This window comes from Pinus tabuliformis, chromosome 3_1 (genome assembly GCF_031772625.1).
Source record: "Pinus tabuliformis cultivar Carrire ecotype Pingquan chromosome 3_1, CPIR1, whole genome shotgun sequence".
Classification (NCBI taxonomy): domain Eukaryota; kingdom Viridiplantae; phylum Streptophyta; class Pinopsida; order Pinales; family Pinaceae; genus Pinus; species Pinus tabuliformis.
This window is the reverse complement of record NC_142301.1, coordinates 513,818,744-513,835,336: the sequence shown is the minus strand read 5'-3', so window position 1 is coordinate 513,835,336 and position 16,593 is coordinate 513,818,744. Positions and strand designations below refer to the sequence as shown.

At 38.3% G+C, this 16,593-nt stretch overlaps 1 protein-coding gene across 1 annotated transcript in view; it reads left to right on the top strand.

The window, feature by feature from the left end:
* LOC149188069 (uncharacterized) overlaps positions 1-15,882 on the top strand; it is a 109,829-nt gene extending 93,947 nt beyond the window's left edge. Inside the window, exon 7 of the mRNA XM_089409860.1 lies at positions 15,404-15,882. Coding sequence (XP_089265986.1) covers positions 15,404-15,448 — 45 coding nt within the window. The 3' untranslated portion in view covers positions 15,449-15,882. The remainder of the gene's footprint in view (positions 1-15,403) is intronic.
* Positions 15,883-16,593: the final 711 nt, after the last annotated feature.

The following is a 16,593-nucleotide window of genomic DNA, read 5'->3' as shown; positions in this document are numbered from 1 at the left end:
TTGAGGTCAAGCCCACACATGTGCAAATTGTCAAGGTCAGCCACATCATCATGTAGGCTCATGAAGCCCAATGAGCATGTCTCTTCACCCTCAATGACTTGTATAAATATAAGTTACCTCCAACCTCATTTGGCACCTCCATCACTCACACATTCTTCTCTCTCCTTCTCTCATTGATTCGTACAACTATTGGGCATATCTTTTCTATCACATGTGTGGCAAGGAGGACGAATTTTCTGGGCAGATTATGGGGCCAAAATTTCAAAGCTGTTGTGGGGTTTGACCAACATTGACCAGACACTTTGACTCATCCTTTGATTGTGATTTTTGTAGGAAAATTTCGTTTTTGGCAAGCCATACAATTTGGCACAGAAAATGAGAATTTTTGGGCACTTTGACCTGCGTTGACCGCAAAAGTCGACTTCAGTTGACCGAGTTGTTAATTTTTGTAGCATCAGATGTGTTCTAGCCACAAAATTTTGTGGAGAGGCTAGAATACATGAGATCTCTAAAGCCCAGAAATTGTTTTTAGAAATTCCGCCTAGAAATGACTTAATTAGATTATTAACCAATTTTTAAATATTTCCCAAATCTAAACTTAGGGAATATGACTAATTAATAAGAATTAATTAAATTATGGTGTGAATATTCTAGAAACTCACACAAATAGACTTCAAGTTAATCCTAGCCATAGATTAAGATCTAATCTTAGCCATTGAAGTCTCAACAGAGGATTATAAAAAAAAGTTGATGGGCACTTGGAGAAAACATTTGAGAAGTTTGATTTTTGAGCAGATCGATTTCTAGAGTAGCAGCAGTCAGTTGCCGGAGAGAGCTAGAGATGGAAGCAGTGAGTGAGGGGCAGGGACAATTATTCGGAGGAAAGATTTTCCAGATCCGGAGAGGCAGCAGCAAGTGAGCCGAATTATCCTAGAGAGGCAGCACTAAGGGGTAGCACAGACACTTCAGTCAGGCAGTTCGATTTGGAGAGAAGAAAAATTGTTCTCAATTCCAGAGGTCAGAAAAGAGTCCCAAAGGGCCGGAGAGAGGATTTTCTTAGCATCCAGAGGCAGAAAGACTTCCTCAGAGCCCAGTTCGAAGCAAGCTGTCCAACTAGCGACACAGAGCAGCGCAAAGGCTGACACAGTGCTCCACGAGGCCAAGTTTTGATATGGAAAGTCGAGCTAGAGATTGCTTATGGAAGAAGGGTAATTCCCTTTAGCATTTTGCTCAGATTTTCTTGTTGTTTGGATAGCCAGTTGGGCATCCATAGATGTACTCAAATTTCACTGCTACATAATAAATAAAACCCTCACTGCTGCACCGTTTTCCCAAGTTGGGTTTTTCCTGGACATTTGTCCAAAAATAACCGTGTTATTTTATGTGTGTGTGCTAGCATTTCTTCCAGCGTTTATTCTTCCGCAGTTTTATTTGTGTAGGTTGTAGTGTGAGTTATTCAATATTTGTTGTAGCAAATAGTAAATAAATTGTTAACTTAAAATAACAATTAGGAGAATAATTTCCCGTTGCTGTAATAGGATTCGGGTTTCCGAATTTTCACATGGTATCAAAGCTTCATTGATCAGTTGGAGAGCTCAAAAGAGAAAAGAAGGAATTTCGCTGCTTAGTGTGGGCAACAAGTCGAAATTCTCAAGGAGCAGCAGAGTCCTCTTGTCAAAAGGCCAAATTACTTGAGGAAGATCGATTTTTTCTGAGAGGGAAGCAGAAAAATACGATTTTTCTTGAATAAGTGATTCCAGAGGCAGAGGGAGCAACTTAGATTTTCTTGAGCAAATTTCTAGCTAGACGCAGTAGTTTTGCAGCAGTTTGCTAGAGTAGAGCTAGCTTCAGGTGGAAAGAAGAAGAGCACACACTGAGGGAAAATTTTCCTTAAGGAACTTCTAGTCTCAAGAAGTTTGATTTTCCTTGCAGATCAATAGTCATTGTGAGCAGATTTTCTCACTCTAGAAGGGAGTGCGAATAACTGAGCAAAAGGAAAGAGGAGATTTTCGACATTTGTTGAGATGGCCACTGTCGGGCTTCGAGATTAGGACAGGTTGGATGGAGCTTCCAACTATGTCATCTGGAACGCAAGGATTTCCTTCCTTCTAGATGAATATGCCCTGAAGACATATATTGATGCAGTGGTAGTAGTTCCTCAGGATGTAGATCAGCTGAAGGAGTACAAAAAGGAGATGGCGTGGGTGAAGAGGTTGATCCTAGACAGAGTCCGAGATCACATTGTTTCACACATAACTAGCAAAGGTACTGCCAGAGAGATGTGGGAGACTCTCTCTAGCTATACCAGGGCACTTCCTAGCAGCGGAAGATGTATCGAGAGGAGAAGCTGAGATGCATCAGGATGCAGAAAGGGAAAGCATAGACCCCTTCCTCACCAAGATTCAAGAGGTCCGAGACCAGTTGTCAGCTATTGGGGCAGTGCCTCAACCCATAGAGCTTGTGAGATTGACACTCAACAATGTCTCTAAGGACTAGCAGGTCTTTGTCCAAAGCATATTGGGCAGAGACAAGTTACCACAGTGGGACAAGATGTGGGTTGACTTGTAGCAGGAGGAATTGAGGCGAGCTATCCTAAAGAGCTTCCAACTATGTCATCTGGAAGGCAAGGATTTCCTTCCTTCTAGATGAATATGGCCTGAAGACATATATTGATGCAGTGGCAGCAGTTCCTCAGGATGCAGATCAGCCGAAGGAGTACAAAAATGAGATGGCGCGGGCGAAGAGGTTGATCCTAGACAAAGTTCGAGATCACATTGTTTCACACATAACTGGCAAAGGTACTGATAGAGAGATTTGGGAGACTCTCTCCAACTATACCAGGGCACTTCCTAGCAGCGGAAGATGTACTGAGAGGAGAAGCTGAGATGAATTAGGATGCAGAAAGGGAAAGCATAGACCCCTTCCTCACCAGGATTCAGGAGGTCTGAGACCAGTTGTCAGCTGTTGGGGTAGTGCCTCAACCCATAGAGCTTGTGAGATTGACACTCAACAGTGTCTCTGAGGAATAGTAGGACTTTGTCCAAAGCATATTGGGCAGAGACAAGTTACCAGAGTGGGACAGGATGTGGGCTGACTTGCAGCAGGAGGAATTGAGGCGAACTATCCTAAAGAGCGCCATCAGTGGCAACAACAGCGGACAAAAGTAGGAGGAGGAGGAGAATGTGACCCTTGCATCAAAGGGTCCTGTTGACCACTAGAGTGGCACTTGATGATTATATGAAGACTCCACACCCAAGGATGATCTAGAGGACACTTGTACCATCAGATATCATCACTCAACAGAGTTTTTTAACTCTACTTCTATCTTCTCTTCATCTTTCTTGTACCCAGATTCCACATCCTACGGGGAATTGTAATAAGTGATACTAGTAATGATGAATTTTTGAGTCTGTAACAGGCCTAGGATGTTGGGACTCGATCAACAAACTAGTACACCTTGGAGTGTTTTTTTTAATCTGGTTAATTATTCCTTCTTTTTCAGAGGCAGATAATTTTCTGGGTTTTCTCATTCATGTTTTACCCCAAAGACGGGGTGATGGTTTGAAGGTTGAGCCCCTAACACATCTTAGTGTCTAGAGTCGATGTATATTACCATACTAGATCACACAAAAAATTTCGTGGAATTTGGTTAGGTCTAGGTAGTCATTTTTTAAATTTTTAGATTTTCCGCACTGCGGAAATTGCTAATAAAATTGTATTTGTAAAGTACTAAGTGATGTCTAGAGAAGTTTTATGGGGTATGAGTAATGAAATTTGCACCTCTCACCCTCAAATTTCTACTATGACACACTTTGATGGGTTAAAAATGTATTTTGAACCCTCAAAACCCACTTTTCCTAGGTTTAGTGGGAAATTTGGCAATTAATTAAGCCAGAAATTAAATAAATGAAGAAAATAAATATCCACACATGCTAAATGTTGTGGAAATGAGGTGGAAAATAATGGGGGAGTTAAAGTGAAGTCCCAAGGTGATGTGGACTCCTAAAATCAAGGAAATGATATGTGCTAATATAAAATTGAATTTTTGGCATTAAAGGAGAAAGCTACTTGGAAATTCGAATCTGTGAAGTTAATGCACATTTGAGAGGATTTGGGAGAATATTTGGTGGAGATTTTTGTGGGAACTTGTCCCCATATGGGTTACCACCCATATACACTTGTCATTCTATCATAAAATTCGAATTTAGCACACAAAGGAAGAAGAAAATGATGTCCACTTGCCAGAATTCGATTTTTACACTTGGCATTGGGGCTCCATTCAACAAATTCAAATTTTTCTTTGGGATTGTCACTTCATGCCACTTGTTTAATTACTTCTACATTGGATTGGCTCCAATGCTATTGGGCTTGTATGATTTCTTAATATAATCAAGACTTTGGGGCTATCTCGCTGGTGTTTTCTTGGCGTTATGAGGTGATGTCCTTTCATACTACTGCTATTGTGTTTAATTTCTTTTGGATGTTGAATTAATATTAGTTTATGCTTGCCATCTTGCTTGGATTGATGTGTGTAAACTATCTTGCACATATCATTGATTTAGAATAGTATTCTAGGGATAAGCTTGCCAATTCATTTTAGGAGGAATGTTTGGTTTATCTTATTCATTATATTGCTCTAATCTTGTGCAAACTAATACGTGTTCAAGTGTGTAGGAAAGATCTTTTGTATTGTGTGTAGGAATCCATCTGGAAGTGGGAGAAATCTCAATTAGATCAACTCACTCCTAGAGTCACAACGATCCAAGACTCAACCATTTTTTCGCTCCAAGTTTTCCATCCAACGAAGAGCAAAAGGGAGTTTTCTTAGTCTATAGCTACTTGATCATCCATTTAAAATTCAAAATACTTCTTTGGTTCTAGTTCTTTCAAAGTTATATCTCCTATTCAAGAGTCATTTCTAAAGTTAGAAAAATATGGGGGTTCACTCCCATTACTTGAGCTAGTACTTTGTAAATTAAATTCTAAGTTTAGTTTTGGTTTTTTTTTCCTAATTTCACACTGAAAATTGGTATTTTTGTTTTTGTTTTGTAGCCTATAGGCTTGAGCATTGGACAACAAGGAGCTTGAGGAGAAGCTTTGGAAAACTACTCACTCGTGTGTATGCAGGACCCCCTCACACTGTTCAAAGACTGATTTCTAGGGAGGCCATAAGCACTTGGGAGAGAGTTGCAAACTCATCTAGGCCGTGGGCCTTTTGAGCCTTGTGAATCTCTTTTGGAGAGTTTTTTCCATCTTCAAGTTTGTTGTTGTTATATTTTTGGGGAGAGAGTCTAGCTTTGTTAGAGTCCCATCTTTGTAAAGATTTCTCTCGTATTGTGGGCTGCCCTCTTAGAGGCATTTTTACCTGCTTTAAGCACTAATAAAAGATAAAAAAGTTGTTGGAGGAGCTTGGGATTTTTAATCAGAGAACGCAGACACAGAACTCAAAACTGAACACAAACACACGAAAATTATCTTCGATTACCAAAGAGGGCTTTTTATACACAATGGAGAAGCTTCTTGATCGCCTAGATCGTCGGTGGCGATGGCTTCTTCAAGAAGCTAAAGAAATCTCCAAAAGCTCCGAGGCGGATGGGCATTTAATATGTTAGGTGTTGGAATTATTGTTTATCCAACACTCCCCCTTAATTCCAACCACACAAAATACACTATAGCACAATACATATGACATAGATGTATTCTTAATTGACATGCCTGCTGGTTTAAGTCTTAGCTAGGCTTACAACATAATCTGGATTTTCTACAACACATAACTTCTACAAAACTCAAATTTTGCCTTTCCAGGAGGCTTAGTGAATATGTCAGCTACATTCTCATTTGTATTACAATATGTTATGGAAATTTCTTGTGATTGGACCTTTTCTCTTACAAAATGATGTTGTGTGTCTATATGCTTTGACCTTGCATGACATACAGGATTGTTCCCCAGTTTGATGGTGCTTTGATTATCACATATGTTCACTATAGGTTCTTGATGACCTTCACCAACATCTTCAAGTATTCTTCTGAGCCATATAGCTTCATAGGTGGCCCTACATAATTCTTTATACTCTGATTTAGTTGATGACAAGGAAATTGTTGCCTGTTTCTCACTGCTCCATGTTGGGGCACAGTGTGTTGGCTGGAATGGCCAGTTATAGGTGGGGTGCCGTGGAGGTTTGGGCTTGCATGCATGTAGCTTCCCTCACCAAATCGTGATCCACATTCCCCATTACTATCCTTCTTCCCCTGATTTTGGATTTGAGCGGTAGCCAACTGTGCCAATATGTCCATCATAAGCTTCTGCTCCCTTGCCAAGTCAACCAACATTGGCTCCTTTCTCCCTTGTTTAGGTTCCTCCACATTCTCCATGGTTTCTCCGTCCTAGTTATCACGCTCCCTTGCGTGATCTACTTCAGTGTCAGAAAATGGGTCTGGGCTCCAACCTCTTCCTCGTCCTCCTCTTCTGCCTCGACCCCTACCTCTGCGAAATACCACACTACCAAAACAAGGTGGCATCACTTGTTCTTGGCCAAGAAATTTCTCTGATACCACTGTAATATTCCTAATGGAAAATCAATAGTAGATACCAAAAACAATGAACTTGGAACAACAAATAAAATAATAGTAGCCACAAATTCAGCACACAAAGATAACTAACAAAATAATATGAGTTGTTATATTAATAATGGATTTGAGTACATAAAATGAGATGGGACAATAGAACCTAGGCTTGCCAAGTAAGCTAAGCAAAACCCAAAAATATGTTGCTGACCCGAGGGGTAGAAACTCAAAATGGTGGTGTGACTGGCCTAATGAATAAATTGTTGTTGGTTGACTACTAGAATGATGATTTTATGCCTAAATACGGCCTGGATCAGCGTGAAACTCCACCCACGGACTCTCCAAAATCCCATAAAAACACAAAAAGGGTTTGGTCTGGACCCAAACAATGAATAAGCCATCCAATTGGTGTTAATGGCCCAATTGGCCAATCAACCCAACTCCTATGCCTGCGCAGACTTCCTCCAGTGAGGCCCACACATTGCTAGAAAACTCTGAATTTGACCCACAGAAATGGCTCCCAAATACCTCTACAAATGACCACCAAAATCCCGCTCCTTCGACAAGAGACAACCCCTAAAAAATTTATTTCCCAATCTCCTTCTGCGCCTAGAAAATGCGCACTATTGATCCAAACTAGGGAGACACTCGAAGTTCCCGCAATGGACTCCTTTGAATTCCAACTAGGGAGACACTCGAAGTTCTTTGAAACTTACTGAGATTTTTCTTGTAACCCTTGTGCTCAACAACACTCCAACCCTTGTGTTGAACAACTCCAAGAGAGGTTAATTTATGAAGTGTAATAGTCAAAAGATGTTGTGTAGTGCCCCCTCCTTGCCTTTAAATAAGTTTGGCTCTATGCGCTCACCTTGGTGGCCTCCACTTTGCCTCCAAAATCGCACTCTCTCTAGTGGTGCGCATTACCTCCTTGTGGTCCCCACTCGAGCATAGGAACCACTTCATCCACATCTCCTAAGTCCAAAAATGCCAAAATTGATCCCCAATCCTTTTTGCCTCTTTGCCCAAGGGACAAAATGGGCTAAAGGTTATCCTTATAGCAACCTCATGTGGTAGGAGATATTACAGTAATGGATGGATCCAAGGAGTGCATCTCCATAAAAATGTCATATTTCGTTATCAAATGGTATCCAATCATCATGCAAGGCTCCCTTATCAAGGCATCATCCATAAACCTATTGATGTCATAAATCCAAGCCTCATGAATGTTAATATTTCACAGTGTTCAATGCTAAAATAATCACTTAAAACAATTTTCTTCAATTTAATCACCCCAGTAATAGATCAACAATTATAGATAGAACAATAAACAATAAATGCACAATAGAAGATAGCCAAGCACAAGGAGACACAAAGATTTGGACAAGGACCAGGGAAAAACCCCACAATAGGAAAAACCCTTAATAAATTCTTCTTTTATTAGTCAATCAATGTTCAACATGAGATACATAGTCCAATTGTACATCCAAGAATCAGTCAAAGTCAAATTTTGACTTTCCCTAATCAACCAATCCAAACCTAATCCAAACCTAATCCAAACAGAGAGAGTCAAATCTGGTCAAAGATACCAGTCTGCAAATTTTCGGCTTGTGGAGGTACAGTCAACAACAGTCAACAATATGCGATTTCTAGACCCTCATAGTAGGTCTTTCCACTACTCCCAACTTCTCTCTAAAGGAAGATAAACTTGACCTTACCAAGAGGCTTTGAGAGGATGTCGGAAAACTGCACATCCATCCTGAAATGATGGAACTTGATTACTCCCCGTTGTACCATATCTAGATAAAGTGGTACCTGGTGCTAGTATGCTTGGAACGGCCGTGGAACACGAGGTTCTCTGAAAGGTGAATCCTGATATATAACGGTGGTTTCCAACATGTGCATAAATGGCTCACTGAAGAGCTTCTTCAACTGAAAGGCTTCATAATAAACCATGCTTGCTGCTTTATACAATTGGCCTCAATGGTGCTCCCAAAGCAACAAACTTCAGTCTTTGATTCATCCACGAAATAAAGGTGGACCCCAGAAGATACAACACCTTGATGCGCTGTTTCCATTTTTCACATTGCCAGCTTAGTCAACTATATGCAACTATCTAATATGCGTAGTTTAACCATAAATTTTAGCAAGGTACATATTTGATCGGGTGTTTAACGAGAACACCAGGATCCCTAGAAGTTGTCTATATCTAAATTAGCAGATCCTCCATTTTATTATGCCTGTCTTTCATTTTGACTTTGAAAGTCAACTTAATGGTTGCATCTTTGACCATGGGTCCCTCTAAATATCAGGAAAGAGACCTTGCCCATCGTGCTGTCTCCAACCTGCTACCTTTCTAGTCATTATTCCTTTGGTCCATGTGCCAAAGTCATTGATTCAATTAATTGAATCATAATCATATAGTTTCCGTGCAGCCTTGGAGATATAACTAATCATCAAGATATTCTACCAAGGATTCTATAGCTCCCTCTGAAGTCTTACTTTAGTTGGACATCAAGCCTTCATCAATCTGCCCCACATCTTTAATATGAAGATTTATCATACTACAATTGCATCAGTAAACTTCTTTAATCCAAATCAAACAGAAAGTTATCATCATGGTCCTTCAACCAAGGTGAAGAAATCCTCCCATGCGATCATCCAATCAACTAGTTGTTTCATGACAGCTACCAATCCATCATACAGAGGTCCTTCTCATCCAGGCATCTATATCATTAGGATGATGGATCATTCGGCTCTAGGATTATCATTATGATGGAACGCCACATAAACAATGCTCTATCCCTAGCAAAACACTCAGAGTTTTGAACATAGGTTTTAGGTCACAGTTTTGAGTTTCTTTTTGATGAATCTCGGTAGCATAGGTAACACTTCTAGTTCAAAGTTTTGTGTCTCTTTCCCGAGGAATCTCGACCTTGGTTAGGGCACCAGAACAATCTCATGACAACTCCAAATTATAGCCTCAAAACTGCCTCATTTCCTGTGCTGCTATCTTTTTGGGAATACACGACCTCACTCCAGCTACATGCTTGGGGTTTTGACCCTCCAAAACAAGTATTGCAACCCTTCAAACAAGGCACCATAGTGGCTCTACACTATTTCCAAAGTCGTAGAAGATTTCAACCTTCAAAACAAAATATTCTTCCACAAACAAATGCACAAAAGTGTCTCCAAACTCAGCCAGAAATAAAGAGAATGAGTCCTCCAAAATGAGCACAAATCTGTTGTTACAAACTCCTTGATTAGGTTTTCGACCTTGTCATAGTGACTATGGCTTGAGATCATGCCCAAAATTTGATGAGACTTGTCAATAAGCTTTTTAGTGATTGCATTCTCTCTTGCTTGGGCTTGTCCTCACCTGAGATCTGATACCATGTTAATTTTAGTTAACATGTCCTTGCTTAGGTCAATTACTTCAATGATTCACATGAGCCCAACTTTAATTCCATTTCTTTCATTAACAATCACATAAACTATTATCTCATTGACAATAATTGAAGAAAGAACATAAATAACATATGCAAAAGACAAACCAAGACAAGAGAACACAGGAGTTGGCTCAAGCCAGGGAAAAAAAACCCCAAGATGGGGAAAACCCTTGATCAAATCTTCTTATTATTAATATCAAATGTTCATCAGAGAAAGAGATAGAGAGAGTACAATTGGCTTGCCAATTGATAACACTGTCCAATGCCAAAGAAATAGCCCAGTCAAGTAAGCAATTGTCTTCAAATAGTAGCAGACAAAATCTGCCTTAACCAGTGGTCAGTGATAGTCAAAGGAGCTACAAAATAGTCTTCAAAAGGAGCTTGATCTTGGATCCATTAATGGGCCTTCTTTGTTGATGATAAGGAACCCAAAAGAGTTCAAATCTAAGCAGTCAAGCCTGTTCAATGAGAAGAGGAACTCAGTAGTCACAAGTTTGCAATTAGGGCTTGTAGTCATAGAGTCCATATTGCCCAGATCTTGTGCTAAAAGCTACGACCTTCCTTCCTAGGCAAGCTGCTCCAATTTACAGTTGTCTAGCCATCTTCTAGACCTCTAATATTGCCCCAAAACCTTCTCTGTAAGCACCTCATATCTACGGCTCCCTGCTGCATGTTCTTGGCCATACAAGCAATATGAAAGCAAGTGCCATCACCAACTCTGGCGTCTGGAGTTTTGGTGTTTGGAATTGATTTGCAGTAGTCCCACATGTAGCCTAGCTGATTTAGCCTCTAAGTGTTGCGGCCCACCTAAGGAAAGAAGATCCCACACAAAATAGTCCCAATACATACTCTAAATTGCCTTGAAGCCCGCGACTACCTATCTGAAGGTTCTCGACCCTGCAAGAGACAAGTAGAATCACCCAAAACAGACCCAAGCTCCACATCTTGCCTCCTCTACTCGGTTGCCTCAGAGATGAATTTTCTATGGAATAATGCACATTGGATGTGTCTAATGAGGTTGGAGGTGACCTCTATTTATATAAGATTGAGAGGGGTTCAACTTGACTAATTAACCTCAAGCCGACCTTGATAAATTACATGTGTGGGCTTACTTTCAAAAATATATTTTTCCTTATTCAAATTTGGCATTCTTTAGGTTGATTTTGGTCCTCTTGAAAAGAGAAATTCAATGCTACAATTATCTTCTTCAAAAGAGTTGCCCAAAGTGGAATTTGTCCCTAGTTGCCAATTTTAACAGGTATCCCTCAAGATTGGATTAAGAGGGAGCCTCCACCATTTTACCGAAAGATAAGTATCTTATTCTTTGTTTCATCTTTTCATGTTTGGTTTCCTCCTCACATCTAGACTTGTTTGTATTGTATGCTAATAACCTTTTTCTTTATATTTTCCTTGGTTAGGAAATCTTGCTGAATGTTCAAAGGTTATGGAGGAAACTTCAAAGGATAGACTTAAAATAAGTTCTCTTGCAAAGGAAGCCCTTCAAGAATTGATGTCCTACAAGGTTTGTTAAGAAACAACTCAAGGTATATCTTAGATTGTAAGCTTTGTTACGAAGTTCTCTTCATACAAAAGGTTCAATCATTCTTCTTTTAAAATTTGCTTTACATTACTGACATTGTTATGTATAGGGTTTTGAATCAGAAAGAATCTTGTTAGGGTGATTAATCATTAGATTGAATCTACCCTCATGATATTATTTGATCATTCTTGTGTAAAGATAACCTTTAGGGCTCACTATAAAACCCTAGCCTCTTGTTGCTAAGGGTATGCCAATATTGATTATGAAACCCTAGTATACTTAGGGTTGTTGATGAAATCTAGAATTCCTATTCTTTTGATGTTTAGGTTTTGGTATTATAGAAGCCCTAGTCCTTTAGGGTTTGTTGTTAATGTCTAAGTTGTGTATTGAAACCCTAGATCTTTAGGGTCTGATGAATTAGGGTTTATGAGAAAAACCACTATAGTAAGATCCTAGGAATGAAACTCTAGGTGTATGTTCGTATGTTTGATCAAAACCCTAGCCTAAAAGAAAAATTGTTGTATTTCTAACTTTGATGTATTGATGTTTGTGTCTTGGGTTTACCTAATAGATATTGATGTGAAATGCATCCAAGATATGTATATGCGAGTATGTTGACCTAATTATCGATGCTCATAATATGTGAATTCTAGGCCCTGGTAGAAGTTTGATATTCTAGGATATGATGATATTGTTTTTGATATAATTTAGTTTTGATAATAAAATCTAGATGAATTCTAGGCCCTGGTAGAAGTTTGATATTCTAGGATATGATGATATTGTTTTTGATATAATTTAGTTTTGATAATAAAATCTAGGGTTTGCAACAAACCCTAGTAGAAGTCTGTCATGTAAAAGCATATTGTTGAAACCTTAGATGCATAGTACTATGATTGGATTGTTATTTGATTGAATTGTTGATATCTAAGGCTTTGTGTCTAGAAGATGGAGTTTATGGTTTATGACAAAACCCTAGCAAGAAGTTGAAGACTAGTATGTAAAAAGATGTGTCTCTCGCTGATTGTGAACCTAACTAGGTTTAGGTGTTTGATGTCTAAAGTCTAAATGCTTCCATTATAGTAATATGATTTTGATATAACTTCATGCTTCTGTATATTTGTTTTTGGTTGTACTTGCTATTAAAGTATTGTAGGTACATAATATTCAAGATGATGAAGATGTTTGTATAAGCATGATGAAGGAAGTTATATATCAAGATGACCTTAACGCCATAAGAAGGGATGGAGCCATGAAAGGTTCTTCGATGTCATAGAAGAAGGAAGTGCTTGATCTCCCTAAATTGAGAGGGACGGTGAATAGAAGAAAGGGTATATCTTCTCAGTTGAGAGGGAGGGCATATTATGATAGTGAATACTTTGAAGTAAGCAAAAGTACTATCGATGAATGTTTGTGAAGTTGCAAACAAAAGACTTGAGAAGATTTGAAGATGTGTTTGGTGTTGCTAAAGAAATAAAAGAAGAAGAAAGCTTCCAAAAAATTGTATATGGATACCTTGATGATGATATAAGCAACATTTGAATATATGAGGACCCCAAAGGTTTGTGTTTACTTATATATATTTGAAATTTAATTTTTAATTGGGGTTGTGTTTGTACAGGTAAATCTCTCCATAAGAAGGTTGAACACTTGGGAAGCATGCTTGGACAAATGGATATATCTAGTTTATTAGGGAGAAATAAAACATCTAAAGGCATGATACTTGGGAGGACATCTGGTCGGCCTATGTGTTGATATCTAGATCCCAAAGAGGGAGGGTAGCATTGGTCATGGAGCTCCGACCTTGGATACACACCTAGATTCCAGGGTTGGTGGTAGAGCTTAAAAGCTTGATGGTACCTAGAGTTGTTAAAGCTTGAGCTCCCGTAGTCCCACCCGGATAGAATACCCTGGTCAACTATCTAGTCCACAACATTGAGTGTGCTAGAATTCTTTGTAGTTCATTTTGAGATCTTTCATGTACCTCTATATATATGTAATTATGAATACCTCCCTAGTTAAGAGGGAGTGTGGAAGAATGTAACTAGTGTCGGTCTTCAGAATTGTATTTGAGTCATTATGTAATGTATTTGTCAAAAGAAAGAAAAATAAATTTTATTATTAAAGAAATTGACTTATTAAATCATGGGTTTCATGCTTGGGTCAATTGTTTTTAGGTCAAAGCCTCCATTGAAGGCTTCTAGGGTTTATGTCAAGTATTCATGTCCATGTTATATTGTAAAAGACCCTTCTTGGGCTCTATTTGTCAAAGAAGAAATATATTTTATTATAAAATAGGTCAATTGGGCCTCCTCCACCAAGTCAGCGTCAAACTGGACAAGTCAACCTAAACTGAGGGGCATAAACACTTATATAAAGGCAACAACTCAACTTCATTTGTCACACACACTCATCAAGTTCGATCTGTAACTTCTGGGGCTAGATAAAGTGTGAATTTCAAGGAAAGAAGAGGAAAGGGCTAGCAAAGGAGGAGGAGGAATTTATTTGCTTAAGGAAGTCAAATTCTCTCTCTCCTATCCCACACATGCGAAGTTTTGGAGTATTGCATGGGGCCGAAATTTTGCAGTAGCTGGGGAGCCGAAATTCTGGAGAAGCTGGGCCAAAATTCTTGAGAAGCTAGGCCAAAATTCTTGAGAAGCTAGGGCCAAAATTTCTGAGTTGTTGTTGGGCTGAAGTTGCTGGACAAGAAGTTTACTAATTCATATTGGAAGGCTGATTTGGTGGAGGAAGAGGGTCTTTGGGTATAAGGTCCTGGTCTATCTCATTTTGAATCTACTAAAGGAAGAGTTTTTCACTGGGTTTTCCCCTATATAGGGGTTTTAGACTTCGCTGAGTGCCTACACCTGGTGTCCATGATCTTCATGTTTTTGTTTTGATAATTGCTTGATGAGAAGAGGATAAGGGAAGAACACAAAGAAGTAAAGAAGAACATAATAATATCACAAGTAATTATCAACATAAGTACCTTTCCGATTTTCTAACACCTCTCTCTCTCCTTTAACTTCAACTGATTTTCTTCTTCTCTTGGCACAAAAATTGATGAAAAATGATGGTCTCCAAATAGCTGAGTTGACTTGTATTTATACACATCCAGGAGGTCGAAAAGGTGCCTCTCTATGCTGACTTGACTTGTGGATGACAAAATTGACTTTTTGACTCAATACAAAATTCTTTTTCTTTTTCTTACAAGAAGTCCAAATGAGACTTTGACTCAATTACATTTCTTTGACTCGTAATAAATTTTCTTTTGACTCAAATGACCCTACAAGAATGAAGAACATGCTTTGACTAAAAATAAAAATAATCATAATAATAATAATGATAATTATGAAGACTGAACCTAGTTACATTTCCAACATTTATCACGTCTGACTAAAAATAAAAATAATCATAATAATAATATATTTTTCTTCTTTTGATACAAGTACAATGATAATTATGAAGATCAAACCTAGTTACATTTCCAAAATTTATCATATGTTATGTCAGACATGAATGAAATTATGAAATCCATTTTTAATTTTTGTTTTGACACTCATTTAGAGTCATTTTACTTGTCAATAAAATGTTACGTATTCTGTTCACATTCCATCGATTATTTTCCATGGTAGTGAGAGCTCCTTTCCTAAGAAATCTCCTTCAAAGTGTTGTGCACCATTATTATTAATTTACTTACTCAAGGAACCTATTATTACAAATTAGTTTTGGCAACATGTTGCGTTTTAACTTTGGAATTTTTGTCACACCCTAATTACGGGAATTCAGGTATGGTTGGAGAAACTTATCATCTATAGAAATTACATAGAAACTTCAAATTTTTTATTGATGACTGCAGGGATTCTTAATGGAGTGGAATATTGACATGCAAGTTGCTACATAAGCAGTGCACTTGACCTAGGTTCTTCTTGATGGTTATGATACCTGTGTTGCTCAATCTTCTGCATCATCATTTCTATCAAGAAAAGCCTTCCAGAGAAGCAGGGGTACTGAATGCCTTTACTATTCTCAAATTCCCAGGAAAGCCTCGGTTTTGGTTGTTTGAAAAGGATCAGTCAACATATTGCTTCACATATTTGCTTTTAAAGAAGTGCTAATGGCACCTAATTGTGTTCTATAATTCTATTTGTTGATACTGACATCAAATGTCACAGTTATTAAATAATTCTGTGTTTTTTATCTGCCTAAAGTTTGAACCCTAGCCTAAGAGAGAGTGTACAATGAATGTCATTCGCATTTGACTTTTCCAGGATATCTTTGTACCAGGATATAGTTCTTTCATTAAAGCTGTTATCTGAGGAAAAAGGTTTGGTTCTATAGATCTTGTAATGGTCAAGAGGTTTTTCTGGTAGTATCATATAATACTGATGGCTTAAGAGGGAATGCAATTTCAGGAGAGCAATAATTGTTGTTCCTATAAAAAAACAAAAGGGAAATTTGAGTTCCTATAAAAAGCAACATCATTAAGAGAAATTTTTGCTGGTCAAGATATTGTGATTGTGGTCACTACTTACAATTGTTGGGTATATATGCTCATGGCGTAAGAATGCTAACAATTTTATGCATAAACATCTTTTTATTTGCACATATTGATTGAATAAGAATTGTTATTGGATCAACAGACAAATAAGCACTAACATAAGGGCTACCGTTATTTCTAGTGCATGCATTTTGCTCTATCTTTGAGCTTTATACTCTAACAGCATTCAGATTAATGTCTAACATGCTATAAAGAAGAGAGTCACTGTCCCATAAGATCATAAATCCCAAGCTAGAAAAAGGCATTGTCATATTGGTGTTAAAATTTAAAAATGAGCACCTCTATAAGAAAGTGATGCAAAATTTTAGAATTTTAAATCTGCACATTGAAGCATGCTCATACACCTAAGATTCGGTGGATTTCAACGTGTAAGTTCGTAACTCGCCAAATTTCATCTGAATCCAAACTTATTTGTTTGAGTTCGTTGAACCTCAAAGCGAACTCAAGTGCATGCTTGAACAATAAAAAATCGCTTGAATTTGTTGAAG